The following is a 26,992-nucleotide window of genomic DNA, read 5'->3' as shown; positions in this document are numbered from 1 at the left end:
TACATATATTTTATTTATTTATATATTGGATGAATACATGATGAAAACATTTCCCCAATATATTTAAATTTGATTGAAAAACATTCCAATATATAATTGTTCCGTATGGGAGCCTAGGCCTATATGGGCACCATGAGTGAGGCCTTTCTAATAATATTAAATGAGTGTAAATGTTTATTTCCAGGAAATATCTTTCCTATCCTGAGACTTTTCTATGGTCAAATTGAATGGGGGGAGGAGGGAGCGAGTTACAGGGGGCTGGGGTGCCTTCAGCTAGAATAACTTCATCCCGTGATCTCTCTCTCTCTCTCTCTCTCTCTCTTTTGTTTCTCTCTGTCTCTGAACACAGGCCTTAAAATATGCTTTTCTCCCCCATGATCTCCCTTCAGCCCTAATAGAGCAGGGTAGTGGTAGTAGTGGTATTTGTGAGTTAGGTTAGTTAGTAAGAGGCTTGTTGTATGTTTACTGGCTTATGAGTGAACTCATGACGCACTGCAACAGTAGTTAATGAAACCATTTTTTTACCGGTTTCTATTCTAAAACCATGTATAGAGACGGAGTGCTGCACAAGAAGAACAGAAAAGACTTTCTACCTTATTTTCTAGGACTAGTTTTAGTTTTCTATTGCACGGTTCATCTTGTGTCTTTCACTGCAGCAGCAGCTCAGGAGGACTCCCATTCCAACAGAGTGCGCCGGGCGCTGGGTGAGTGTTAATATCTCCCCATCAAGCCTGATAATCAATTAGATCAAGCCAATAAACGGTGACAACGTTTTCACAGCTAATGGCGGTGACTAATTGAGAACGAATCCCCATAACGTTCCTCAGAAGAATAGACACAATGTTCGCACTGTGGTCATTCAGTAATGTTACAGACATTTATTCAAGAAGCCTATAATTATGTTATTGTAGACTGTTACTTTCTTTTTTTACTTCAAATGTTTATTTTTATTGTATAAGTTTCATACCTTTTACTGAGTTTGTAGACTGTTACTTTCTGTAACTTAGACAACTCTGTGTGTGTTTTTTCAGAGAATGAGACAGAGTGTATTACAACACAGTCGTCTGAGTTTCCAGAGGGGTTCTTCACACTACAGGAGAGGAAGGATGGAGGACTCCTCATACACTTTATGATCATATTTTACATGCTGCTGGCAGTTGCTATAGTCTGTGATGACTACTTCCTACCTTCTCTAGAACTTATCAGTGACCGTAAGTCACTCTTTGTGTGTGTGTGTGTGTGTGTGTGTGTGTGTGTGTGTGTGTGTGTGTGTGTGTGTGTGTGTGTGTGTGTGTGTGTGTGTGTGTGTGTGTGTGTTAAATGGCAACATCTCTTGGTCTCCATTCCAGGTCTGGGTCTATCTCAGGACGTAGCAGGAGCCACCTTTATGGCAGCAGGCAGCTCTGCTCCTGAAATGGTCACTGCCTTTCTGGGTACGTAAGGCATCTGAAACATATGCACAACATATTTTATTTATTTATTTATTTTATTTCACCTTTATTTAACCAGGTAGGCTAGTTGAGAACAAGTTCTCATTTGCAACTGCGACCTGGCCAAGATAAAGCATAGCAGTGTGAACAGACAACACAGAGTTACACATGGAGTAAACAATTAACAAGTCAATAACACAGTAGAAAAAAAGGGGAGTCTATATACAATGTGTGCAAAAGGCATGAGGAGGTAGGGGAATAATTACAATATTGCAGATTAACACTGGAGTGATAAATGATCAGATGATCATGTACAGGTAGAGATATTGGTGTGCAAAAGAGCAGAAAAGTAAATAAATAAAAACTGTGGGGATGAGGTAGGTGAAAATGGGTGGGCTATTTACCAATAGATTATGTACAGCTGCAGCGATCGGTTAGCTGCTCAGATAGCTGATGTTTGAAGTTGGTGAGGGAGATAAGTCTCCAACTTCAGCGATTTTTGCAATTCGTTCCAGTCACAGGCAGCAGAGTACTGGAACGAAAGGCGGCCGAATGAGGTGTTGGCTTTAGGGATGATCAGTGAGATACACCTGCTGGAGCGCGTGCTACGGATGGGTGTTGCCATTGTGACCAGTGAACTGAGATAAGGCGGAGCTTTACCTAGCATGGCCTTGTAGATGACCTGGAGCCAGTGGGTCTGGCGACGAATATGTAGCAAGGGCCAGCCGACTAGAGCATATAAGTCGCAGTGGTGGGTAGTATAAGGTGCTTTAGTGACAAAACAGATGGCACTGTGATAAACTGCATCCAGTTTGCTGAGTAGAGTGTTGGAAGCGATTTTGTAGATGACATCGCCAAAGTTGAGGATCGGTAGGATAGTCAGTTTTACTAGGGTAAGCTTGGCAGCGTGAGTGAAGGAGGCTTTGTTGCGGAATAGAAAGCCGACTCTTGATTTGATTTTCGATTGGAGATGTTTGATATGGGTCTGGAAGGAGAGTTTGCATATAATTACTATGGTTTGCTGAGAATAACTGCACCTCACTAAAATCATCATCATCAGAATCATGTGTTAACAATTGTATGTGTGTGTCTACCCAGGTGTGTTTGTGACAAAGGGAGACATCGGTGTTAGCACCATCGTAGGATCAGCTGTCTACAACCTCCTGGGGATCTGTGCTGCTTGTGGACTCCTGACCAAAGTGGTATGTGTACAGTACACACATTATGGGAAGCATTACCTAACCATAAAGAGCTCAGTGGTATAATAATCATCCATTCCAGCCAGGGGCAGCTTTAGTAGGTCAAGGAGGGGAGATGATTGTGTAAACTGTTATGGTGTGTGTGTGCGTGTGTGTGTGTGGCCGGTCCTGGCCGTTCTGCCACCCACGTTGAAATCAGGTTCATTTTCAGTTATGAATGGAAGTTGAAATGATGCCATTTCTAGATATCTATGTTTGGGCCATATCAAGGCATATCACAAACTACCATCACACCTCAATCACTAAGCACAGAGAGCTCAGTGCAGCAGGGTCCGGTGGGTTAATGGATCCTGGATGAGCCCCATTATGTTACGCCTCTGTGAAGAGGGAACGCAACACCCTGCTACAACTCAACTCTCCCTGAAGTGAAAGTGGTATGGACTGTAGGTGTGAGTAAGGATGACAACAGAGGTATGGACTGTAGGTGTGTGTAAGGATGACAACAGAGGTATGGACTGTAGGTGTGTGTAAGGATGACAACAGAGGTATGGACTGTAGGTGTGAGTAAGGATGACAACAGAGGTATGGACTGTAGGTGTGTGTAAGGATGACAACAGAGGTATGGACTGTAGGTGTGAGTAAGGATGACAACAGAGGTATGGACTGTAGGTGTGTGTAAGGATGACAACAGAGGTATGGACTGTAGGTGTGTGTAAGGATGACAGAGGTATGGACTGTAGGTGTGAGTAAGGATGACCACAGAGGTATGGACTGTAGGTGTGAGTAAGGATGACTACAGAGGTATGGACTGTAGGTGTGAGTAAGGATGACAACAGAGGTATGGACTGTAGGTGTGAGTAAGGATGACAACAGAGGTATGGACTGTAGGTGTGTGTAAGGATGACAACAGAGGTATGGACTGTAGGTGTGTGTAAGGATGACAACAGAGGTATGGACTGTAGGTGTGAGTAAGGATGACAACAGAGGTATGGACTGTAGGTGTAAGGATGACAACAGAGGTAAGGATGATGACAACAGAGGTATGGACTGTAGGTGGATGACAACAGAGGTATGGACTGTAGGTGTGAGTAAGGATGACAAGATGTAGACTGGTATGGACTGTAGGTGTGAGTAAGGATGACAACAGAGGTATGGACTGTAGGTGTGTGTAAGGATGACAACAGAGGTATGGACTGTAGGTGTGTGTAAGGATGACAACAGAGGTATGGACTGTAGGTGTGAGTAAGGATGACAACAGAGGTATGGACTGTAGGTGTGTGTAAGGATGACAACAGAGGTATGGACTGTAGGTGTGTGTAAGGATGACAACAGAGGTATGGACTGTAGGTGTGAGTAAGGATGACAACAGAGGTATGGACTGTAGGTGTGTGTAAGGATGACAACAGAGGTATGGACTGTAGGTGTGTGTAAGGATGACAACAGAGGTATGGACTGTAGGTATGAATAAGGATGACAACAGAGGTATGGACTGTAGGTGTGTGTAAGGATGACAACAGAGGTATGGACTGTAGGTGTGAGTAAGGATGACAACAGAGGTATGGACTGTAGGTGTGAGTAAGGATGACAACAGAGGTATGGACTGTAGGTGTGTGTAAGGATGACAACAGAGGTATGGACTGTAGGTGTGAGTAAGGATGACAACAGAGGTATGGACTGTAGGTGTGTGTAAGGATGACAGAGGTATGGACTGTAGGTGTGTGTAAGGATGACAACAGAGGTATGGACTGTAGGTGTGTGTAAGGATGACAACAGAGGTATGGACTGTAGGTGTGAGTAAGGATGACAGAGGTATGGACTGTAGATGTGAGTAAGGATGACAACAGAGGTATGGACTGTAGATGACAAAAGGCAGAGAATTTACAGTAGGAATGTATTCCTTCACATGGTAATATGGGGAAAAGGGGCTGGATGGAAGCAAAGAAAGTAAATCTCAAAGCCCCATCTCCTACCTTACCTGCCTACCCACTACTTACCTAATTTAGCACCACCTGGTGCCCTAACCAAAATACAGGGGGTGGTCCGCCCAGGTCTTACCTAGTGTGCCTAGACAGTGAATATACTATGGGTATATGTATGCCCGCGGGCCTCTTGCCTAAGCACTCCCTGGGTGCCTTCCCCTTCCCCTCTGGGAACAAAGGAAACAGAATATTAAACCATTTCAAACAAACTAAGAAACAAAAGGACATAAAATAAGCTCTCTGATAATGCAACAAACTAACAGAGTACATACCAACTGCCTGTATCACTCTCAGAAACAACAAACGTAATATGACCCTCAGCCTCCTCTCTAAGCCATGATCTCTCTCAATCACAATCAATCTTTCTGCAATCAATCTTTCTGCAATCAATCTTTCTGCAATCAATCTTTCTGCAATCAATCTTTCTGCAATCAATCTTTCTGCAATGACCTCCCAAAAATGATCTCTCTTCTGAACAGAACACTGGCTTTTATATAGCTTCAGAAGGAATGGGTAATTGGAGACAGCTGCGTCTTGGCGAGGGGGCGGGGTCAGCTCTCCAATTAGCTATGGAGTCGACCAATCAGCTACTTGGGGAGAATTCAGGAAGCCATCTCCTGAAACACACACACTCAAATACACAAGCTATAACACAGAAACTGGGGAACATAACCCATACCGGACCAATTCTGAACCAAGCATAAACAACTAGGATTGGTGAAGATTTGGTCCCGGCTGGACGGTCCGGACGAATGTCCATGGTGGAAATCAAGGCCGAAAGGCGTTGGCGTCAGTCCGTGGTTACTGAGGCCTAGAGTGTCACCTGAAATAAACTGTTCTGAATGCCCATCCATGGTTTAGGCCCACCAATTGTAAAACATGCCGTTGCATTGGCTGTCCTGATTCCTGTGATTTGGCTATTTAAGCTCTGAATATCAGCTACCCAACTTTTTCAGGAGGAGTCATCTCTATTTGCAATGTGTTTATACAGCTGGAAATGCACAAGTATTTTCTTCTTTGCTATGATCAGCTCATCAAAATGTCTGGATTACAAACCTGAAACCACTGATAATGACAGTTTGGCCCACGGGATGAATCTCCTGGACAGCAGTTGTGGGCAGCCTGATTGTCCAGACCATATTGTCCCTTTTACTTTGACCTGTCCTGTTTTTAGGATACGTTGTTTGTTAACATGTCAGCGCAATTTTGATTTGATCGGGCACCATTTAGGTTAAACTATTTGATTGGAACAACCTGCATGATGTAAGAAGTTTCTGTCTATTTACATTGTCATACATTTTATCTCCAGCCTGTAAGCTACAGGCAGGTAGCCAAGTAGTCAGAGCGTTGGGCCAGTAACCGAAAGGTTGCTGGATCGAATCCCTGAGCTAACAAGGTAAAAATCTATTGTTCTGCCCCTGAGCAAGGCAGTTAACCCACTGTTCCCCGGGCGCCGAAGATGTGGATGTCGATTAAGGCAGCCCCTGGACCTCTCTGATTCAGAAGGGTTGGGTTAAATGCGGAAGACACATTTCAGTTGAATACATTCAGTTGGACAACTGACTAGGTATCCCCCTTTCCCTTACAGAAAAGGCCACATATTCTTTCTACCATATCCTATATGTGCTAGATGATTTGTCTGACAGAATGTTAGTAGAGCGCTCCAGAAATGCATCTCTCCATCAGCACCCTGCAAAGGCACGCTGGCAATGGACAAGATAAATATTCTGCGTCCCTGCCTTTTACAAAGTAGACACTGATTATCACAGGGGGGTATCAGCTCTGACCTAAATTGTTTGAGAGAAATTGACATTGTTTTTGGGCAGAATTATGTGAGGTTTAATTTGTTGCTGGAGGTGCATCTAGTCAATCTGCTGCCATAGGCTGTCGCCTAATGAGCTGGCGGGCCCGGTGTGTGTGTGTGTGTGTGTGTGTGTGTGTGTGTGTGTGTGTGTGTGTGTGTGTGTGTACTATAAGCTGTAAACAGTGTGTTTTCTGTCCTAGGTGGGTCGTCTGACCTGTTGGCCTCTGTTCAGGGACTGTCTAGCTTACGCCATCTCTATCTCTGCTGTTATAGCCATCATTTCAGACAACAAAGTCTACTGGTAAGTGTGTGTGTGTGTGTGTGTGTGTGTGTGTGTGTGTGTGTGTGTGTGTGTGTGTTGGACATGTTTAACTATTCTTAACTAATAGTAAACAAGCAAACATTTCACAAACTGGGGGACATTTTGTTGGTCCCCACAAGGTCAAATGCTATTTCTAGGAGGTTTATAGTTAAGGTTAGAATTAGTGTTAGGTTTAGGTTTAGGGTTCAAAATCAAATCAAATCAAATGTATTTATATAGCCCTTCGTACATCAGCTGATATCTCAAAGTGCTGTACAGAAACCCAGCCTAAAACCCCAAACAGCAAGCAATGCAGGTGTAGAAGCACGGTGGCTAGGAAAAACTCCCTAGAAAGGCCAAAACCTAGGAAGAAACCTAGAGAGGAACCAGGCTATGTGGGGTGGCCAGTCCTCTTCTGGCTGTGCCGGGTGGAGATTATAACAGAACATGGCCAAGATGTTCAAATGTTCATAAATGACCAGCATGGTCGAATAATAATAAGGCAGAACAGTTGAAACTGGAGCAGCAGCATGGCCAGGTGGACTGGGGACAGCATGGAGTCATCATGTCAGGTAGTCCTGGGGCATGGTCCTAGGGCTCAGGTCCTCCGAGAGAGAGAAAGAAAGAGAGGAGAGAATTAGAGAACGCACACTTAGATTCACACAGGACACCGAATAGGACAGGAGAAGTACTCCAAATATAACAAACTGACCCTAGCCCCCCGACACAAACTACTGCAGCATAAATACTGGAGGCTGAGACAGGAGGGGTCAGGAGACACTGTGGCCCCATCCGAGGACACCCCCGGACAGGGCCAAACAGGAAGGATATAACCCCACCCACTTTGCCAAAGCACAGCCCCCACACCACTAGAGGGATATCTTCAACCACCAATTTACCATCCTGAGACAAGGCTGAGTATAGCCCACAAAGACCTTTGTGGTTAGGTTTTCGGGTTAAGGTTAAGGTTAAGGTTAAGGTTAAGGTTAAGGTTAAGGTTAGTGTGTGTGTGTGTGTGTGTGTGTGTGTGTGTGTGTGTGTGTGTGTGTGTGTGTGTGTGTGTGTGTGTGTGTGTGTGTGTGTGTGTGTGCGTGCGTGCGTGCGTGCGTGCGTGCGTGCGTGCGTGCGTGCGTGCGTGTGGTGTAGCTAGTGCCTTCTGTGTGTGTTTGCAACAGTATAACTTTTCCAAGACAGTGGAAGTTTTACATGTCATTGAGAATTTATTGTCAATAAAGTTAAAGTGCCCTGTGTGTACTGGTAAGTATCTGTGTTCAACTCCACTTCCTCAATATCAGCATGCAGTAACACTTTACAGCCCAGCGCTGTGAAACTAATTATCAACAATCCTCCTGGGTACACAACCTTCCTATTTTATTACTGCCGGTTACAGAGTCATAAACCAATCAGTTCTAATATACAGTACATGTACAAGTGATTGTATTCGTTTTAGCATTTAACTCTCCTCTTCCCTCCTCTCTTCTCTTTTCCTGAAATCCCTTCCCCTCCCCTCCTCTCCTCCCATCCCCTCCTCCCCTCCCCTCCCGTCTCCTCTCCTCCCCTCTCCCCAGGTATGATGCAGCCTGTCTGTTGCTGGTCTATGGGGTGTACATCGTAGTATTGTGTTTTGACCTGAGGATCAGTGAGTGTGTTCTGAGGAGGTTCAGCCCCTGCTGTACTTGCCTGGGGAAAGGTTCCGGGGATCACAGCGAGACACAGCCATTGGTTGACACCACTCTGAGGGTCCACAGACGTTCTAGAAGCGACAGCGGAATCTTCCAGGATGATTCAGGATACTCACACATTTCCCTCAGTCTGCACGGCCTGAATGAGATACCAGAGGGTAGCTGACTCTATCTGTCACGTAAACGTTTTTAAGTATTTGGTTTTAAATATACTTAAGTAATCAAAAGTAAATGTAATTGCGAAAAAATACAATTAAAAATTACTTATATTAAGCAAACCAGACGGCATAATGTTCTTGTTTTTTAAATGTACGGATAGCCAGAGGCACGCTCCAACACTCAAACATAATTTACAAACTAAGCATGTGTTTAGTGAGTCCGCCAGATCAGAGGCAGTAGGGATGACCAGGGATGTTCTCTTAATAAGTGTGTGAATTAGACCATTTCTTGTCCTGCTAATCATACAGAATGTAACGAGTACTTTAGGGTGTCAGGGAAAATGTATGGAGTAAAAAGTATATAATTTTATATAAGTAAAAGCAAAAGTTCTCAAAAATATAAATTGTAAAGTAAAGTACAGATGCCCCAAAAAACTACTTAAGTAGTACTTTCAAGTATTGTTACTTATGTACTTTACCCTACTGCACACACACACACACACACACACCGCTCTGGTATATGACACATTGATGCCATGCAGACTGAGGAAGGTGTGTGTGTGTGTGTGTGTGTGTGTGTGTGTGTGTGTGTGTGTGTGTGTGTGTGTGTGTGTGTGTGTGTGTGTGTGTGTGTGTGTGTGTGTGTGTGTGTGTGTGTGTGTGTGTGTGTGTGTGTGTGTGTGTGTGTGTGTGATTTACTCCAGTGGGGAGTTTGCGGGGACAGAGGAGAACAAATTGCAACATTTTTCCTGCCAAGCAACAACAACACAGCAAGAGGTGCCGCTAATCAAAACACAGATCTGAGAATCACACACACAGCAAGAGGTGCCGCTAATCAAAACACAGATCTGAGAATCACACACAGCAAGAGGTGCCGCTAATCAAAACACAGATCTGAGAATCACACACAGCAAGAGGTGCCGCTAATCAAAACACAGATCTGAGAATCACACACAGCAAGAGGTGCCGCTAATCAAAACACAGATCTGAGAATCACACACAGCAAGAGGTGCCGCTAATCAAAACACAGATCTGAGAATCACACACAGCAAGAGGTGCCGCTAATCAAAACACAGATCTGAGAATCACACACAGCAAGAGGTGCCGCTAATCAAAACACAGATCTGAGAATCACACACAGCAAGAGGTGCCGCTAATCAAAACACAGATCTGAGAATCACACACAGCAAGAGGTGCCGCTAATCAAAACACAGATCTGAGAATCACACACAGCAAGAGGTGCCGCTAATCAAAACACAGATCTGAGAATCACACACAGCAAGAGGTGCAAGATCTGAGAATCACACACAGCAAGAGGTGCCGCTAATCAAAACACAGATCTGAGAATCACACACAGCAAGAGGTGCCGCTAATCAAAACACAGATCTGAGAATCACACACAGCAAGAGGTGCCGCTAATCAAAACACAGATCTGAGAATCACACACAGCAAGAGGTGCCGCTAATCAAAACACAGATCTGAGAATCACACACACATATTTTCTCTTGAACGCTTTCTCTGGATTCTACATAAATATTCACAGTTTGTGTGAGAACTTATTCAAGTAAATCACACCTGTGTGTTTCATATGAGAACAGGGATTGACACCACTTGTGTTTTCTCTCTCTCTGTGTGTGTGTGTGTTCCAGACCAGAAGAGTGTGTTCTCAATGCCAGAGAACGACCTGAAGCGAATCCTGTGGGTGCTGTCCCTCCCGGCCATCGTGATTCTCTACCTGACGATTCCAGACTGCAGGAGACGGTTCTGGAAAAAATGGTTCATGTTCACCTTCTTTATGTCCGCTGTCTGGATCTCAGCCTTCACATACGTACTGGTCTGGATGGTCACTATCGTAGGTAAATATATATATATATATATATACTACCGTTCAAAAGTTTGGGGTCACTTAGAAATGTCCTTGTTTTTGAAAGAAAAGCTCATTTTCGGTCCATTGAAATAACATCAAATTGATCAGAAATACTGTGTAGACATTGTTAATGTTGTAAATGATTATTGTAGCTGGAAACGGCAGATTTTATATACATAGGTGTACAGAGGCCCATTATCAACAACCATCACTCCTGTGTTCCAATGGCACATTGTGTTAGCTAATCTCATTTTAAAGGGCTAATTGATCATTAGAAAACTATTTCGCAATTATGTTAGCACAGCTGAAAACTGTTGTTCTAATTAAAGAAGCAATACAACTGGCCTTCTTTAGACTAGTTGAGTATATGGAGCATCAGCATTTGTGGGTTCGATTACAGCCTCAAAATGGCCAGAAACAAAGAACTTTCTTCTGAAACTCGTCAGTCTATTCTTGTTCTGAGAAATTAAGGCTATTCCATGCTAAATAATTATTGTACAACGCTGTGTACTACTCCTTTCACAGAACAGTACAAACTGGCTCTAAGTTCCTCTGTCCAGTGTCTGTGTTATTTTTATTGGCCAGTCTGATATATGGCTTTTTCTTTGCAACTCCTCCTAGAATGCCAGCATCCATGGAGTTGCCTCTTCACTGTTAACATTGAGACTGATGTTTTGTGGGTACTATTAAACGAAGCTGCCATTTTGGTGTTACAGCCTTATTCTAAAATGTATAACATTTTTGTTTAATCCTCAGCAATCAACACACAATAACCCATAATGACAAATTTATAAAAAATAAAAACAGAAATACCTTATTTATATAAGGTATAAGACTCGAAATTGAGCTCAGGTGCATCCTGTTTCCATTGATCACAGTAGTAAATTCAATTGATTGGACATGATTTGGAAAGACAAACTCCTGTCTATATAAGGTCCCAAAGTTGACAGTGCATGTCAGAGCAAAAAACAAGCCAAGGTCAAAGGAATTGTCCGTAGAGCTCCAAGACAAGATTGTGTCAAGGCACAGATCTGGGGAAGGGTACCAAAACATTTCTGCAGCATTGAAGGTCCTCAAGAACACAGTGGCCTCCATCATTTTTAAATGGAAGAAGTTTGGAACCATCAAGACTCTTGCTAGAGCTGGCTGTCCGACCAAAATGAGCAATCGGGGAGAAGGGCCTTGGTCTGTGAGGTGACCAAGAACCCGATGTTCACTCTGACAGAGCTCCAGAGTTCCTCTGTGGAATGGGAGAACCTTCCATAAGGACAACCATCTCTGCAGCACTCCACCAATCAGGCCTTTATTGCAGAGTGGCCAGACGGAAGCCACTCCTCAGTAAAAGGTACAGGACAGCCCACTTGGAGTTTGCCAAAAGGCACCTAAAGACTCTCAGACCATGAGAAACAAGATTCTGTGCTCTGATGAAATCAAGATTGAACTCTTTGGCCTGAATGCCAAGCGTCACGTCTGGAGGAAACCTGGTACCATCCTTACGGTGAAGCACGGTGGTGGCAGCATCATGCTGTGGGGGTGTTTTTCAGTGGCAGAGACTGAGGAGTGAGGCAAAGATAAATGGAGCAAAGTACAGAGAGACCCTTGATGAAAACCTGTTCCAGAGTGCTCAGGACCTCAGACTAGGGTGAAGATTCATCTTCCAACAGGACAACGACCCTAAGCACACAGCTAAGACAACACAGGAGTGACTTTGGGACAAGTCTCTGAATGTCCTTGAGTGGCCTTGCCAGAGCCTGGACTTGAACCTGATCGAACTTCTCTGGAGAGACCTGAAAATAGCTGTGCAGCAACGCTCCCTGTCCAACCTGATAGAGCTTGAGAGGATCTGCAGAGAAGAATGGGAGAAACTCCCCTAATACAGGTGTGTCAAGCTTGTAATCGCGTCCAAAGGCGCTTCAACAAAGTACTGAGTAAAGGATCTGAATACTTATGTAAATATGATATTTCATTTTTTATTTTTTATAAATTAGCTAAATTTTCTAAAAAACAGTTTTTGCTTTGTCATTATGGGCTATTGTGTGTAGATTGATAAGGGGGGAAATGATTCCATACATTTTTGAATAATGCTGTAACCTAACAAAATGTTGAAGGAGTTAAGGGGTCTGAATACTTTCCTAAGGCACTGTATATATATATATATATATATATACAGTATAAACACTGGTCTGGAGGGTCACTGTCGTAAGAAAATGTATACATATTGGTCACTAGGTAAGTCAGACTCCTTTACATCAGTGTTACCATTGTCAGACTGAGTGACGATTCTCTCTGCATTGTCTGACGTCAGACTGAGTGACGATTCTCTCTGCATTGTCTGACGTCAGACTGAGGGACGATTCCCTCTGCATTGTCTGATGTCAGACTGAGGGACGATTCCCTCTGCATTGTCAGACTGAGTGACGATTCTCTCTGCATTGTCAGACTGAGGGACGATTCCCTCTGCATTGTCAGACTGAGGGACGATTCCCTCTGCATTGTCTGATGTCAGACTGAGGGACGATTCCCTCTGCATTGTCTGATGTCAGACTGAGGGACGATTCCCTCTGCATTGTCTGATGTCAGACTGAGGGACGATTCCCTCTGCATTGTCTGATGTCAGACTGAGGGACGATTCCCTCTGCATTGTCTGATGTCAGACTGAGGGACGATTCCCTCTGCATTGTCTGATGTCAGACTGAGGGACGATTCCCTCTGCATTGTCTGATGTCAGACTGAGGGACGATTCCCTCTGCATTGTCTGATGTCAGACTGAGGGACGATTCCCTCTGCATTGTCATGTCAGACTGAGGGACGATTCCCTCTGCATTGTCAGACTGAGGGACGATCCCTCTGCATTGTCTGACGTCAGACTGAGGGACGATTCTCTCTGCATTGTCTGATGTCAGACTGAGGGACGATTCCCTCTGCATTGTCTGACGTCAGACTGAGGGACGATTCCCTCTGCATTGTCTGATGTCAGACTGAGGGACGATTCCCTCTGCATTGTCTGACGTCAGACTGAGGGACGATTCCCTCTGCATTGTCTGATGTCAGACTGAGGGACGATTCCCTCTGCATTGTCTGACGTCAGACTGAGGGACGATTCCCTCTGCATTGTCTGATGTCAGACTGAGGGACGATTCCCTCTGCATTGTCTGAGGGACGTTATTGTCTGATGTCAGGGATGAGGGACATTTCCCTCTGCATTGTCTGACGTCAGACTGAGGGACGATTCCCTCTGCATTGTCTGATGTCAGACTGAGGGACGATTCCCTCTGCATTGTCTGATGTCAGACTGAGGGATGATTCCCTCTGCATTGTCTGATGTCAGACTGAGGGACGATTCCCTCTGCATTGTCTGGACTGAGGGATTCCCTCTGCATTGTCGTTGTCTGAGATTGTCTGATGCCACCTGCATTGTCTGATATCAGACTGAGGGACGATTCTTCTGCATTGTCTGATGTCAGACTGAGGGACGATTCTTCTGCACAATGAGGGACGATTCCCTCTGCATTGTCTGATGTCAGACTGAGGGACGATTCCTCTGCATTGTCTGCATTGTCCTGCATGTCTGACTGACTGAGGGACTTCTCTCTGCATTGTCTGATGTCAGACTGAGGGACATTTTGCATTGTTTGATTGTCTGATGTCAGACTGAGGGACCGATTCCCTCTGCATTGTCTGATGTCAGACTGAGGGTAATTCCCTCTGCAAATTGTTGTCAGACTGAGGGGATTCCCTCTGCATTGTCTGATGTCAGACTGAGGACTGCATTCCCTCTGCATTGTCTGATGTCAGACTGAGGGACGATTCCCTCTGCATTGTCTGATGTCAGACTGAGGGAATTCCCATCTGCATTGTCTGAAGACTGAGGGACGATTTCTGCATTGTCTGATGTCAGACTGAGGGACGATTCCCTCTGCATTGTCTGCGTCAGACTGAGGGACGATTTAGAATGTGACTGAGAACATGTCAGACTGAGGGACGATTCCCTCTGCATTGTCTGATGTCAGACTGAGGGACGATTCCTCTGCATTGTCTGATGTCAGACTGAGGGCGATTCCTCTGCATTGTCTGATGTCAGACTGAGGGACGATTCCCTCTGCATTGTCTGACGTGGACTGAGACGATTCCCCTGCATTGTCTGATGTCAGACTGAGGACGATTCCCTCTGCATTGTCTGATGTCAGACTGAGGGACATTCGCATTGTCTGATGTCAGACTGAGGACGATTCCCTCTGCATTGTCTGATGTCAAATGAGGGACGATTCCCATTGTCAGACTGAGGGACGATTCCCTCTGCATTGTCTGACACAGACTGAGGGACGATTCCCTCTGCATTGTCATTAAGACTGAGGGACGCAGGTTCACTCTAAACATTGTCTGAACGTCAGACTGAGGCAGATTCCCTCTGCATTGTCTGACGTCAGACTGAGGGACGATTCTTCTGCATTGTCAGACTGAGGGTTCGAGCATGACGACTGATTCCTCTGCATTGTCTGACGTCAGACTGAGGGACGATTCCCTCTGCATTGTCTGACGTCAGACTGAGGGACGATTCCCTCTGCATTGTCACGATTCCCTCTGCATTGTCTGATGTCAGACTGTCTCTGCATTGTCTGACTGACAGGACGATTCCCTCTGCATTGTCTGAACACATTAAACACAGACTGAGGGACACATTGTCTGACGTCAGACTGAGGGACGATTCCCTCTGCATTGTCTGATGTCAGACTGAGGGACGATTCCCTCTGCATTGTCTGAACAGAGAGGGACGATTCTCTCTGCATTGTCTGATTGTCAGACTGAGGGACGATTAAATTCACAGACGCATTGTCTGATGTCAGACTGAGGGACGATTCCTCTGCATTGTCTGATGTCAGACTGAGGTTCATTCCCTCTGCATTGTCAGACTGAGGGACGATTCCCTCTGCATTGTCTGATTGTCTGATCAGACTGAGGGACGATTCTAAACTGCATTGTCTGACGTCAGACTGAGGGATGATTCCCTCTGCATTGTCACAGACTGAGGGACGATTCACTCTGCATTGTCTGATGTCAGACTGAGGGACGATTCCTCTGCATTGTCTGACTCACTTCCCTCTGCATTGTCTGACGTCAGACTGAGGGTTCTCTCTGCATTGTCTGATTCAGTCACTGAGGGACGATTCCCTCTGCATTGTCTGAACGTCAGACTGAGGGACGATTCCCTCTGCATTGTCTGACATCAGACTGAGGGACAGATTCGCATTGTCACGTCAGACTGAGGGACGATTCCCTCTGCATTGTCAAACTGAGGGAGATTCTGCATTGTCTGAGGGAACACAGACTGAGGGACGAGGCAGATTCTAAATTGTCACATTAACTGAGGGACGATTCTCTCTGCATTGTCTGATGTCAGACTGAGGGACGATTCCTCTGCATTGTCTGACGTCAGACTGAGGGACGACACTTAAACACATTGTCTGATGTCAGACTGAGGGACCCTCTGCATTCTCTCAGACTGAGGGACGATGCATTGTCTGATGTTCCTCTGCATTGTCTGACTGACTGAGGACGCATTCTGATGTCTTAAACATTGTCTGACGTCAGACTGAGGGACGATTCTCTCTGCATTGTCTGATGTCAGACTGAGGGACGATTCCCTCTGCATTGTCTGAACACAGACTGAGGGACGATTCCCTCTGCATTGTCTGATGTCAGACTGAGGGACGATTCCTTGCATTGTCTGACGTCAGACTGAGGGACACCTCTGCATTGTCTGATGTCAGACTGAGGGACACCTCTGCATTGTCAGACTGAGGGACTGAACACTGCATTGTCTGACGTCAGACTGAGGGACGATTCCCTCTGCATTGTCTGATGTCAGACTGAGGGACGATTCCTCTGCATTGTCTGAAACACAGACTGAGGGACGATTCCCTCTGCATTGTCTGATGTCAGACTGAGGGACGATTCCCTCTGCATTGTCTGATGTCAGACTGAGGGACGATTCCCTCTGCATTGTCTGATGTCAGACTGAGGGACATTCCACTGCATTGTCTGATGTCAGACTGAGGGACGATTCCCTCTGCATTGTCTGATGTCAGACTGAGGGAGACGATTCCCTCTGCATTGTTGTCAGATGTCAGACTGAGGGATTTCCCTCTGCATTGTCTGACGTCAGACTGAGGGGATTCCCTTTAAACACATTGTCGTCAGACTGAGGGACAGATTCCCTCTGCATTGTCTGACGTCAGACTGAGGGACGATTCCTCTGCATTGTCTGATGTCAGACTGAGGGACATTCCCTCTGCATTGTCTGATGTCAGACTGATTAAACACAGCATTGTCTGATGTCAGACTGAGGGACGATTCCCTCTGCATTGTCTGACGTCAGACTGAGGGACGATTCCCTCTGCATTGTCTGACACATTAACTGAGGGACGCATTCCCTCTGCATTGTCTGATGTCAGACTGAGGGACGATTCCCTGCATCTGCAGACTTGAACTGATGTCAGACTGAGGGACGATTCCCTCTGCATTGTCTGATGTCAGACTGAGGGACGATTCCCTCTGCATTGTCTGATGTCAGACTGAGGGACGATTCCCTCTGCATTGTCTGATGTCAGACTGAGGGACGATTCCCTCTGCATTGTCTGATGTCAGACTGAGGGACGATTCCCTCTGCATTGTCAGACTGAGGGACGATTCCTCTGCATTGTCTGATGTCAGACTGAGGGACGATTCCCTCTGCATTGTCTGATGTCAGACTGAGGGACGATTCCCTCTGCATTGTCTGATGTCAGACTGAGGGACGATTCCCTCTGCATTGTCTGATGTCATTACTGAGGGACAGGACGATCCCTCTGCATTGTCTGATGTCAGACTGAGGGACGATTCCCTCTGCATTGTCTGATGTCAGACTGAGGGATGATTCCCTCTGCATTGTCTGATGTCAGACTGACATTCCCTCTGCAACACAGACTGAGGTTCATTCCCTCTGCATTGTCTGATGTCAGACTGAGGGACGATTCCCTCTGCATTGTCTGATGTCAGACTGAGGGATTCGATTCCCTCTGCATTGTCTGACGTCAGACTGAGGGACGATTCCCTCTGCATTGTCTGATGTCAGACTGAGGGACGATTCCCTCTGCATTGTCTGATGTCAGACTGAGGGACGATTCCCTCTGCATTGTCTGAGACTGAGGGACAGACTGAGTCAGACTGAGGGACGATTCCCTCTGCATTGTCTGATGTCAGCATTGTCTGAGGACTGAGGGACGATTCCCTCTGCATTGTCTGATGAGGGACGATCATTGACTGACTGGGACGATTCCCTCTGCATTGTCTGATGTCAGACTGAGGGACGATTCCCTCTGCATTGTCTGATGTCAGACTGCAGGCAGATTCCCTCTGCATTGTCTGATGTCGACTCAGACTGAGGGAGGGACGATTCCCTCTGCATTGTCTGATGTCAGACTGAGGGACGATTCCCTCTGCATTGTCTGATGTCAGACTGAGGGACGATTCCCTCTGCATTGTCTGACGTCAGACTGAGGGACGATTCCCTCTGCATTGTCTGATGTCAGACTGAGGGACGATTCCCTCTGCATTGTCTGATGTCAGACTGAGATACGATTCCCTCTGCATTGTCTGATGTCAGACTGAGGGATGATTCCCTCTGCATTGTCTGGTTAAGGGATGAGGGACATTTCCCTCTGCATTGTCTGACGTCAGACTGAGGGATGATTCCCTCTGCATTGTCTGATGTCAGACTGAGGGACGATTCCCTCTGCATTGTCTGACGTCAGACTGAGGGATGATTCCCTCTGCATTGTCTGATGTCAGACTGAGGGATGATTCCCTCTGCATTGTCTGGTTAAGGGATGAGCTTTGCGTAGGAGTGATGCCACCTGTCGGATATCAATGTTGTTTTTTATCAATGCTTTTCACAATATATCCTCAATACACAATACATCCTTCATCAATATATTGCCTTAGGCCCTGTGTACACTCAGCTGGTACAACTGATGTACAGTACATTTGACACAATGTTTGAGTTTGTCTGAACCGTTGTTGTGTCGCCACAACAAGTGTGTAATTATTTCTGTGCAAATGTGTTGTACCTTAGTGGTATAACTTGTTTAAATGAGGTCTGCTTCACAGACTGCAGGTGTTATTGAGCAAAACATTTGCAATTTTACATGAAAAGAAGGAATCACATTAATTTAAACCATTTTCATGTTACTCAATCAGAGAGTTATGGAAGGCCAAAGAGGAGGTTTAGAATGTGTAAGAACATGTCAGATGTTAGAGTCGAGTCACATGCTGATTCCTGGGATTCCAGAGCAGAGCTGGGTCCTACAGGCTTAGTGGCGCAATGGCCACATTAAACACAGACGCATGGATAAACACATTAAACACAGGTAAACACAGCCCAGCCAGCACCGGGATTACACATACAACACACACGCATTAAACACACAAGACGCAGGTTCACATGCAGACACATTAAACACAGACGCAGGTTCACTTAAACACATTAAACACAGACGCAGGTTCACTTAAACACATTAAACACAGACGCAGGTTCACTTAAACACATTAAACACAGACGCAGGTTCACTTAAACACATTAAACACAGACGCAGGTTCACTTAAACACATTAAACACAGACGCAGGTTCACTTAAACACATTAAACACAGACGCAGGTTCACTTAAACACATTAAACACAGACGCAGGTTCACTTAAACACATTAAACACAGACGCAGGTTCACTTAAACACATTAAACACAGACGCAGACATGGACAGATGCACGTACACATACAACATGCATACATCCAGAACACGTGCACACACACACACAGACGCACACAGCAGTCAGATTACCGCCTGCTTCACCTCACACACTGCATGGCTGCCAGGAGACGTCATGTGAGCTTCGGGTGGGAGTAGCCTCTAGGCACAGATCTAGGATCTGCTATCCCCAAGCTTTACCATTACAGAGAAAACACAAAGAACTGACCTTACATCAGTGTTGAGGACTGATGTTGTCATGTGACGTTAGTAGACATGAGAGTATAATGGGATTATTATGTTTTAACCTTCAGAACAGCTCACATGAGAGAAAGAGAGAGAGAGAGAGAGAGAGAGAGAGAAGCAGAGAGAGAGAGAGAGAGAGAGAGAGAGTGGAGGGGAGAGAAAGAGGGAGATGGGGGAGAGAAAAAGAAGAGAGGGATGGGGAAAGATGGAAGAAGGGATGGAGGGACGGATGAGAGAGTGATGGGCTCCCGAGTGGCGCAGCGGTCTAAGGCACTGCATCTCAGTGCTAGAGGCGTCACTACAGACCCTGGTTTGATTCCAAGCTGTATCACAACTGGCTGTGATTGGGAGTCCCATAGGGTGGTGCACCATTGGACCAGCGTTGTCTGGGTTACTGTTTGGCTGGGGTAGACTATCATTGTAAATAAGAATTTGTTCTTGACTGACTTGCCTAGTTAAATAAAGGTTAAATAAAATAAAATGGGGAAGGGAGGACTCCTTTAAAGTAGTGTTTCTAAACCATTTTGCACTGTTGTCCACCTGAAGCCTTTCTTATTGTGTTTCCTGTGTTTTATCTACCTGTATCCTGTGTGTTTTATCTACCTGTATCCTGTGTGTTTTATCTACCTGTATCCTGTGTGTTTTATCTACCTGTATCCTGTGTGTTTTATCTACCTGTATCCTGTGTGTTTTATCTGCCTGTATCCTGTGTGTTTTATCTATCTGTATCCTGTGTGTTTTATCTGCCTGTATCCTGTGTGTTTTATCTACCTGTATCCTGTGTGTTTTATCTCTCTGTATCCTGTGTGTTTTATCTACCTGTATCCTGTGTGTTTTATCTACCTGTATCCTGTGTGTTTTATCTACCTGTATCCTGTGTGTTTTATCTACCTGTATCCTGTGTGTTTTATCTACCTGTATCCTGTGTGTTTTATCTACCTGTATCCTGTGTGTTTTATCTACCTGTATCCTGTGTGTTTTATCTACCTGTATCCTGTGTGTTTTATCTACCTGTATCCTGTGTGTTTTATCTACCTGTATCCTGTGTGTTTTATCTACCTGTATCCTGTGTGTTTTATCTCCCTGTATCCAGTGTTGTGTTCTATCTGACCCTGTGTTGTGTTCTATCTGACCCTGTGTTGTGTTGTATCTAACCCTGTGTTGTGTTCTATCTGACCCTGTGTTGTGTTCTATCTGACCCAGTGTTGTGTTCTATCTGACCCTGTGTTGTGTTCTATCTGACCCTGTGTTGTGTTCTATCTGACCCTGTGTTGTGTTCTATCTGACCCTGTGTTGTGTTCTATCTGACCCTGTGTTGTGTTCTATCTGACCCTGTGTTGTGTTCTATCTGACCCTGTGTTGTGTTCTATCTGACCCTGTGTTGTGTTGTATCTAACCCTGTGTTGTGTTCTATCTGACCCTGTGTTGTGTTCTACCTGACCCTGTGTTGTGTTCTATCTGACCCTGTGTTGTGTTCTATCTGACCCTGTGTTGTGTTCTATCTGACCCTGTGTTGTGTTCTATCTGACCCAGTGTTGTGTTCTATCTGACCCTGTGTTGTGTTCTATCTGACCCAGTGTTGTTTTGTATCTGACCCTGTGTTGTGTTCTATCTGACCCTGTGGTATGTCTGAGATGTAACAGGTGAGACTCTGGGTATCCCAGACACAGTGATGGGCCTGTCTTTATGTCCAGTGTATCTGACTGTGTGTTTTCTGTGTTGTGTGTAACAGGAGAGACTCTGGGTATCCCAGACACAGTGAGGGCCTGTCTTTATGTCCTGTGTATCTGACTGTGTGTTTTCTGTGTTGTGTGTAACAGGAGAGACTCTGGGTATCCCAGACACAGTGATGGGCCTGTCTTTATGTCCTGTGTATCTGACTGTGTGTTTTCTGTGTTGTGTGTAACAGGAGAGACTCTGGGTATCCCAGACACAGTGATGGGCCTGTCTTTATGTCCTGTGTATCTGACTGTGTGTTTTCTGTGTTGTGTGTAACAGGAGAGACTCTGGGTATCCCAGACACAGTGATGGGCCTGTCTTTATGTCCAGTGTATCTGACTGTGTGTTTTCTGTGTTGTGTGTAACAGGAGAGACTCTGGGTATCCCAGACACAGTGATGGGCCTGTCTTTATGTCCTGTGTATCTGACTGTGTGTTTTCTGTGTTGTGTGTAACAGGTGAGACTCTGGGTATCCCAGACACAGTGATGGGCCTGTCTTTATGTCCTGTGTATCTGACTGTGTGTTTTCTGTGTTGTGTGTAACAGGAGAGACTCTGGGTATCCCAGACACAGTGATGGGCCTGTCTTTATGTCCTGTGTATCTGACTGTGTGTTTTCTGTGTTGTGTGTATCAGGAGAGACTCTGGGTATCCCAGACACAGTGATGGGCCTGTCTTTATGTCCTGTGTATCTGACTGTGTGTTTTCTGTGTTGTGTGTATCAGGAGAGACTCTGGGTATCCCAGACACAGTGATGGGCCTGTCTTTATGTCCTGTGTATCTGACTGTGTGTTTTCTGTGTTGTGTGTAACAGGAGAGACTCTGGGTATCCCAGACACAGTGATGGGCCTGTCTTTATGTCCTGTGTATCTGACTGTGTGTTTTCTGTGTTGTGTGTAACAGGAGAGACTCTGGGTATCCCAGACACAGTGATGGGCCTGTCTTTATGTCCAGTGTATCTGACTGTGTGTTTTCTGTGTTGTGTGTATCAGGTGAGACTCTGGGTATCCCAGACACAGTGATGGACCTGTCTTTATGTCCAGTGTATCTGACTGTGTGTTTTCTGTGTTGTGTGTATCAGGAGAGACTCTGGGTATCCCAGACACAGTGATGGGCCTATCTTTATGTCCTGTGTATCTGACTGTGTGTTTTCTGTGTTGTGTGTAACAGGAGAGACTCTGGGTATCCCAGACACAGTGATGGGCCTGTCTTTATGTCCTGTGTATCTGACTGTGTGTTTTCTGTGTTGTGTGTAACAGGAGAGACTCTGGGTATCCCAGACACAGTGATGGGCCTGTCTTTATGTCCAGTGTATCTGACTGTGTGTTTTCTGTGTTGTGTGTATCAGGAGAGACTCTGGGTATCCCAGACACAGTGATGGGCCTGACTCTGTTAGCTGCAGGGACCAGTATACCAGACACAGTGGCTAGTGTCATGGTTGCCAGAGAAGGTAATTACTACTGTAGCTTCATTTCTGATCCTTTCTGACCTTTAGTCCCCCTGAGATACATCTCTTTTCTAGGTCAGTAGATACATAGAGACATATTACTTCAGGGCGAAATGGAGCCCACAGCTGCTAATTATTCCACTCGATGTCCTCCTTATCATAATCGTTCAAGTCATACTTAAGTCCCAACTCTCTCTTACTTTTGTGTATATAGTGTATGTGGACACCCCATTGCTGACAGGTGTATAAAATCGAGTACACCGCCATGTAATCTCCATAGACAAACATTGGCAGTAAATGACCCCTATTAAAGAGCTCAATGACTTTCAACATGGCACCGTCATAGGATGCCACCTTTCCAACAAGTCAGTTAGTCAAATTTCTGCCCTGTTAGAGCTGCCCTGGTCAACTGTAAGTGCTATTATTGTGAAGTGGAATGTCTATGAGCAACAACGGCTCAGCCACGATGTGGTGGGCCACATGAGCTCACAGAACTGGACCGCCGAGTGCTGAAGCATCTAGTAAAAATTGTCTGTCCTCGGTTGCAACACTCACTACCTAGTTCCAAACTGCCTCTGGAAGCAACGTCAGCACAATAACTGTTCGTCGGGAGCTTCATGAAATGGGTTTCCATGGCCGAGCAGCTGCACACAAGCCTAAGATCACCATGCGTAATGCCAAGCATCGGCTGGAGTGGTGTAAAGCTCGTCGCAATTGGACTCTGGAGCAGTGGAAACGAGTTCTCCGGAGTGATGAATTACGCTTCACCAGCTAGCAGTCCGACGGACAAATCTGGGTTTGGCGGATGCCAGGAGAACGCTACCTGCCAGAATGCAAAATGTTAACTGTAAAGTTTGGTGGAGGAAGAATAATGGTCTGGGCTGTTTTTCATGGTTCGGGCCCCTTAGTTCCAGTGAAAGGAAATCATAACGCTACAGCATACAATGACATTCTAGACGATTCTGTGCTTCCAACTTTGTGGCAACAGGTTGTGGAAGGCACTTTCCTGTTTCATCATGACAATGGCCCATGCACAAAGAGAGGTCCATACAGAAATGGTTGGTCAAGATCAGTGTGGAAGAACCTGACTGGCCTGCACAGAGCCCTGACCTCAACCCAATAGAACCCCTTTGGGATGAATTGGAATGCCGACTGCGAGACAGGCCTAATTGCTCAACATCAGTGTCCAACCTCATAAATGCTTGTTGTTGAATGGAAGCAAGTCCCTCCAGCAATGTTCCAACATCTAGTGGAAAGCCTTCCCAGAAGAGTGGAGGCTGTTGTAGCAGCAAAGGGTGGACCAACTCCATATTAATGCCTGACGAGCAGGTGTCCACATACTTTTGGTCATGTAGTGAAGATAAAAAAGACATGTACAACATAGTGTAATATGTCATCTCTCTCCTCCTCTCTCTCCTCTCTCTTCGCCCCTCTCTCCTCCCCTCGCTCCTCCTCTATCTCCTCCCCTCTCTCTCTTCCCCCCGCACCTCCTCTCTCTTTCCCCCGCACCTCCCCTCTATCCTCCCCTCACTCCTCCCCTCTCTTCTCTCCTCCTCTCTCTCCCCTCTCGCTCCTCCTCTCTCTCCTCCTCTCCACCCCTCTCTCCTGCTCTGTTCCAGGTAAAGCCGATATGGCCATGTCCAACATCGTGGGTTCTAATGTTTTTGACATGCTGTGTCTGGGTCTTCCCTGGTTCATTAAGACAGTGTTTGTGGACACGGTTAACCCTGTGGAGGTCAACAGCACCGGTCTGGTTTTCATCTCCGCCACCCTCCTCCTCTCCATCGTCTTTCTCTTCGTGGCGGTCCATATAAACGGCTGGAAGCTGGACTGGAAGCTGGGGATCGTCTCTCTGTTCTGCTATGTTGTTTTTGCCACTCTGGTCATCCTCTACGAACTGGGCATCATAGGGAACAACCCTGTCAGACTGTGCGGCGACTGATACACTGATAAACACACAGAGACGTACAACAACACACACAGCGCTGCTGCAGGCCGCACTCATCAGACTGTGTAGTGTCTGAGTGGCAGCGATGGAGTCCACACTGCAGCCCTCCCCAGAACCAGACCACCCAGAACCAACCTCTTTGACACTCAGACCATTTATACAGAACCCAGATACAGGGCAGATTCACAGAGTACTGATATAGGATCAGGTCCACCCTGTCCACGTCCTCTTATTCATTATGATCTAAATCAGTGGAATTCGAAGTCGGGTCGCGACCCCACTAGCAGTTGGGTTTGTGGACAGATTAGGAGTGTTCGATCACCAAATTCAAATACATTTTTTTTTAAACAAAAAAATAGCAGTACAAATTATTGTATGGGACACGATACAAACATTTTTTAGAAAAATAAAATTGTATCGAGTAAATGTATTTATTGGTTTGTTTTTGTTTCGATAAGAGATGAAAATACAATGAACGGAAGGTTATTTGCTGATGTATTGGTGGAGTCGTGAGAAATGGTGAAAAATGGTCCCCACTGTAAAAGTTTGAATACCGCTGATCTAAACAACACTCCTACTGACACACTTTATGAATACAGGCCCAGGACTGGGTGCCAAGACCAGGATCCAGGCTACATCTCAAATGACACCTTTCCCCAACGTAGGTCTCTGGCCAAAAGAAGTGTAAATAAATGTAGGGGTACTCAACTCTGACCCTATGAGGTCTGGAGCCTGCTGCTTTTCTGTTCTACCTGATGATTAACTACAGCCATGCCGAAGTCATTTCCTGATTAGATCAAATGCAGTGGAACTGGCTTCAATGTCCAGAGTTGAGTTTGACGGGTGCAAGGTGTGATTTGAGATTCAGCCCCACGCAGACTCCATACTACCTGAGAATGACCCAGTAACACTGCCTTTCACCTCTGACCTCTAACTCAGGGAAATAAAGCTGCTTTGTAATATTCTACTGGACTCCTCTGACCTTATCTGGTCATTACCAGAGAGGAAGAGGCAAAGCGAGAGGGATAACTGGGCCAAAAATCTGTCACCAGCAGGTGGCATTTACTTCATTTTTTTCACAAGCCAAGTATGGAGGTTTGTCATATTTGGTCAACAGAAAAATGGAATGGCCTTCTTGCTACATGAGGTTAATTTGATCAAATAGTCATTTCGCAATGCTTAGGTTATGAGTGTACTGATAAGGACACATGACTTCCCAGCAACTTTATATAAGAGTTGTGTCTGTTCAAGTGTTTCTGCCCTCGCAATGGCTAGAATGTTCCCAGCTGAGCTTGCCTCCTCCCAACTGCATTCCAATTTTAAAGAGATATTTCATTGTTAAAGCAGTCACTAGTCTGGTCAATATAATGGATAACCTGTCATTACTCAATGCTGGTGAACGAGGAAGGTGAATGAGGGAGGGAAGGGGCTATTGTCCAGGCAGAACAGATAAGTGTTTACAAGCAGCCTGTGTTGCTCAACAGTAAGGAGAGTGAGAACACACTCGTAAAGAGAAGAAACCCAAAAGTTTCCACTGGTCTTGAATGTCAGGTCAGAGACGGCGCCTGAAACTGTTTAAGATGAAGGAAAAGTTCCATTCAGTTGTCCACTTGTCATAAACACCATTTCAGTTGGTGCCCAGTTCCAGCGAGCAGAGCTGGTTTAAGACTCCCAGTGTATACTAACCAAAGATCCTATTACATTACAAACTAAACATTTATGGACACTAGTTTCAAACATTTTGTCAACGTGTCATATCAGTTAACTTCGCTACATGATTCTCCTACAGCATTGTGATCTGGTTCCCTCCGGTGTAGAAAAGGTCTTTAGTTAGTGATATTTTGGCTAGCTCCAGAGGACATTTTATTTATGGTGTTTTACCTGCAATTAACCTTTGTATTCAATTAAACACACCCACACAGGCCTTCTATGAACTAGCCAGTAGCCTTTGATCCCACAGTAACTTTTACAACAAAGTTGAAAAATTAAAATGTTTATTCATTCAAATAAACGTATGACCCACAAAAAGAAAAGGGCTTACAAAAAAAAAACTATGGAAGATTAAAAGAAAAACAGACCTTATACACATCCAGTAGTCATGGAAAAGCGGATACGTGGAAAATGTGTTTTTAAAACAAAACAAAAGCAGTTGGAGATGGAACGCGCAGTTGTCGTAACCGTGTATGTGTGTGACTCTAGGCGTTGCGGTCGATGCGGACGTCAACCTCGCGACCGCTGATCTTGGTTCCGTTCATCATCCTGCAGGCCTGGTTAGCGCTCTCTGGGGAGTCAAACCTGACCGTACCACAGCCCTTAGACTTTCCTCCCTCCATCTTAATCTCTGCAAACATCACCTGGCCTGGAGAGGGAGTAAGAAAGGGGTGATGAGAGCGAAGAAAGAGCAGTAGACAGTGTTTAAGCACAGACACTGCT

General features: G+C 45.5%; 2 protein-coding genes and 1 long non-coding RNA gene across 3 annotated transcripts in view; 2 read left to right on the top strand and 1 right to left on the bottom strand.

Moving 5' to 3' along the window:
• Nucleotides 1-365: 365 nt before the first annotated feature.
• On the top strand, nt 366-26,665 carry slc24a5 (solute carrier family 24 member 5). The gene is made up of 9 exons (XM_052501661.1): nt 366-704; nt 1,032-1,211; nt 1,350-1,433; nt 2,529-2,632; nt 6,613-6,713; nt 8,282-8,553; nt 10,203-10,409; nt 22,513-22,614; nt 24,231-26,665. Exons 1-9 carry the CDS (start codon nt 545-547, stop codon nt 24,551-24,553), a joined length of 1,533 nt encoding a protein of 510 aa, XP_052357621.1. The 5' UTR covers nt 366-544; the 3' UTR covers nt 24,554-26,665.
• LOC127918388 (uncharacterized) lies at nt 3,125-5,005 on the top strand. The gene is made up of 3 exons (XR_008099805.1): nt 3,125-3,517; nt 4,162-4,309; nt 4,418-5,005. It is a non-coding gene; the product is annotated as an uncharacterized LOC127918388 (long non-coding RNA).
• LOC118375235 (myelin expression factor 2-like) overlaps nt 26,537-26,992 on the bottom strand; it is a 42,676-nt gene continuing 42,220 nt past the window's right edge. The window contains exon 17 of the mRNA XM_052501662.1: nt 26,537-26,918. Within this exon, the coding sequence (XP_052357622.1) occupies nt 26,755-26,918 (164 nt within the window). The 3' untranslated portion in view covers nt 26,537-26,754. The remainder of the gene's footprint in view (nt 26,919-26,992) is intronic.

This window comes from Oncorhynchus keta, unplaced genomic scaffold (genome assembly GCF_023373465.1).
Source record: "Oncorhynchus keta strain PuntledgeMale-10-30-2019 unplaced genomic scaffold, Oket_V2 Un_contig_14101_pilon_pilon, whole genome shotgun sequence".
NCBI lineage: Eukaryota > Metazoa > Chordata > Actinopteri > Salmoniformes > Salmonidae > Oncorhynchus > Oncorhynchus keta.
Note: the sequence above shows the minus strand (reverse complement) of the source record. Positions and strands in the feature narration are given on the sequence as shown.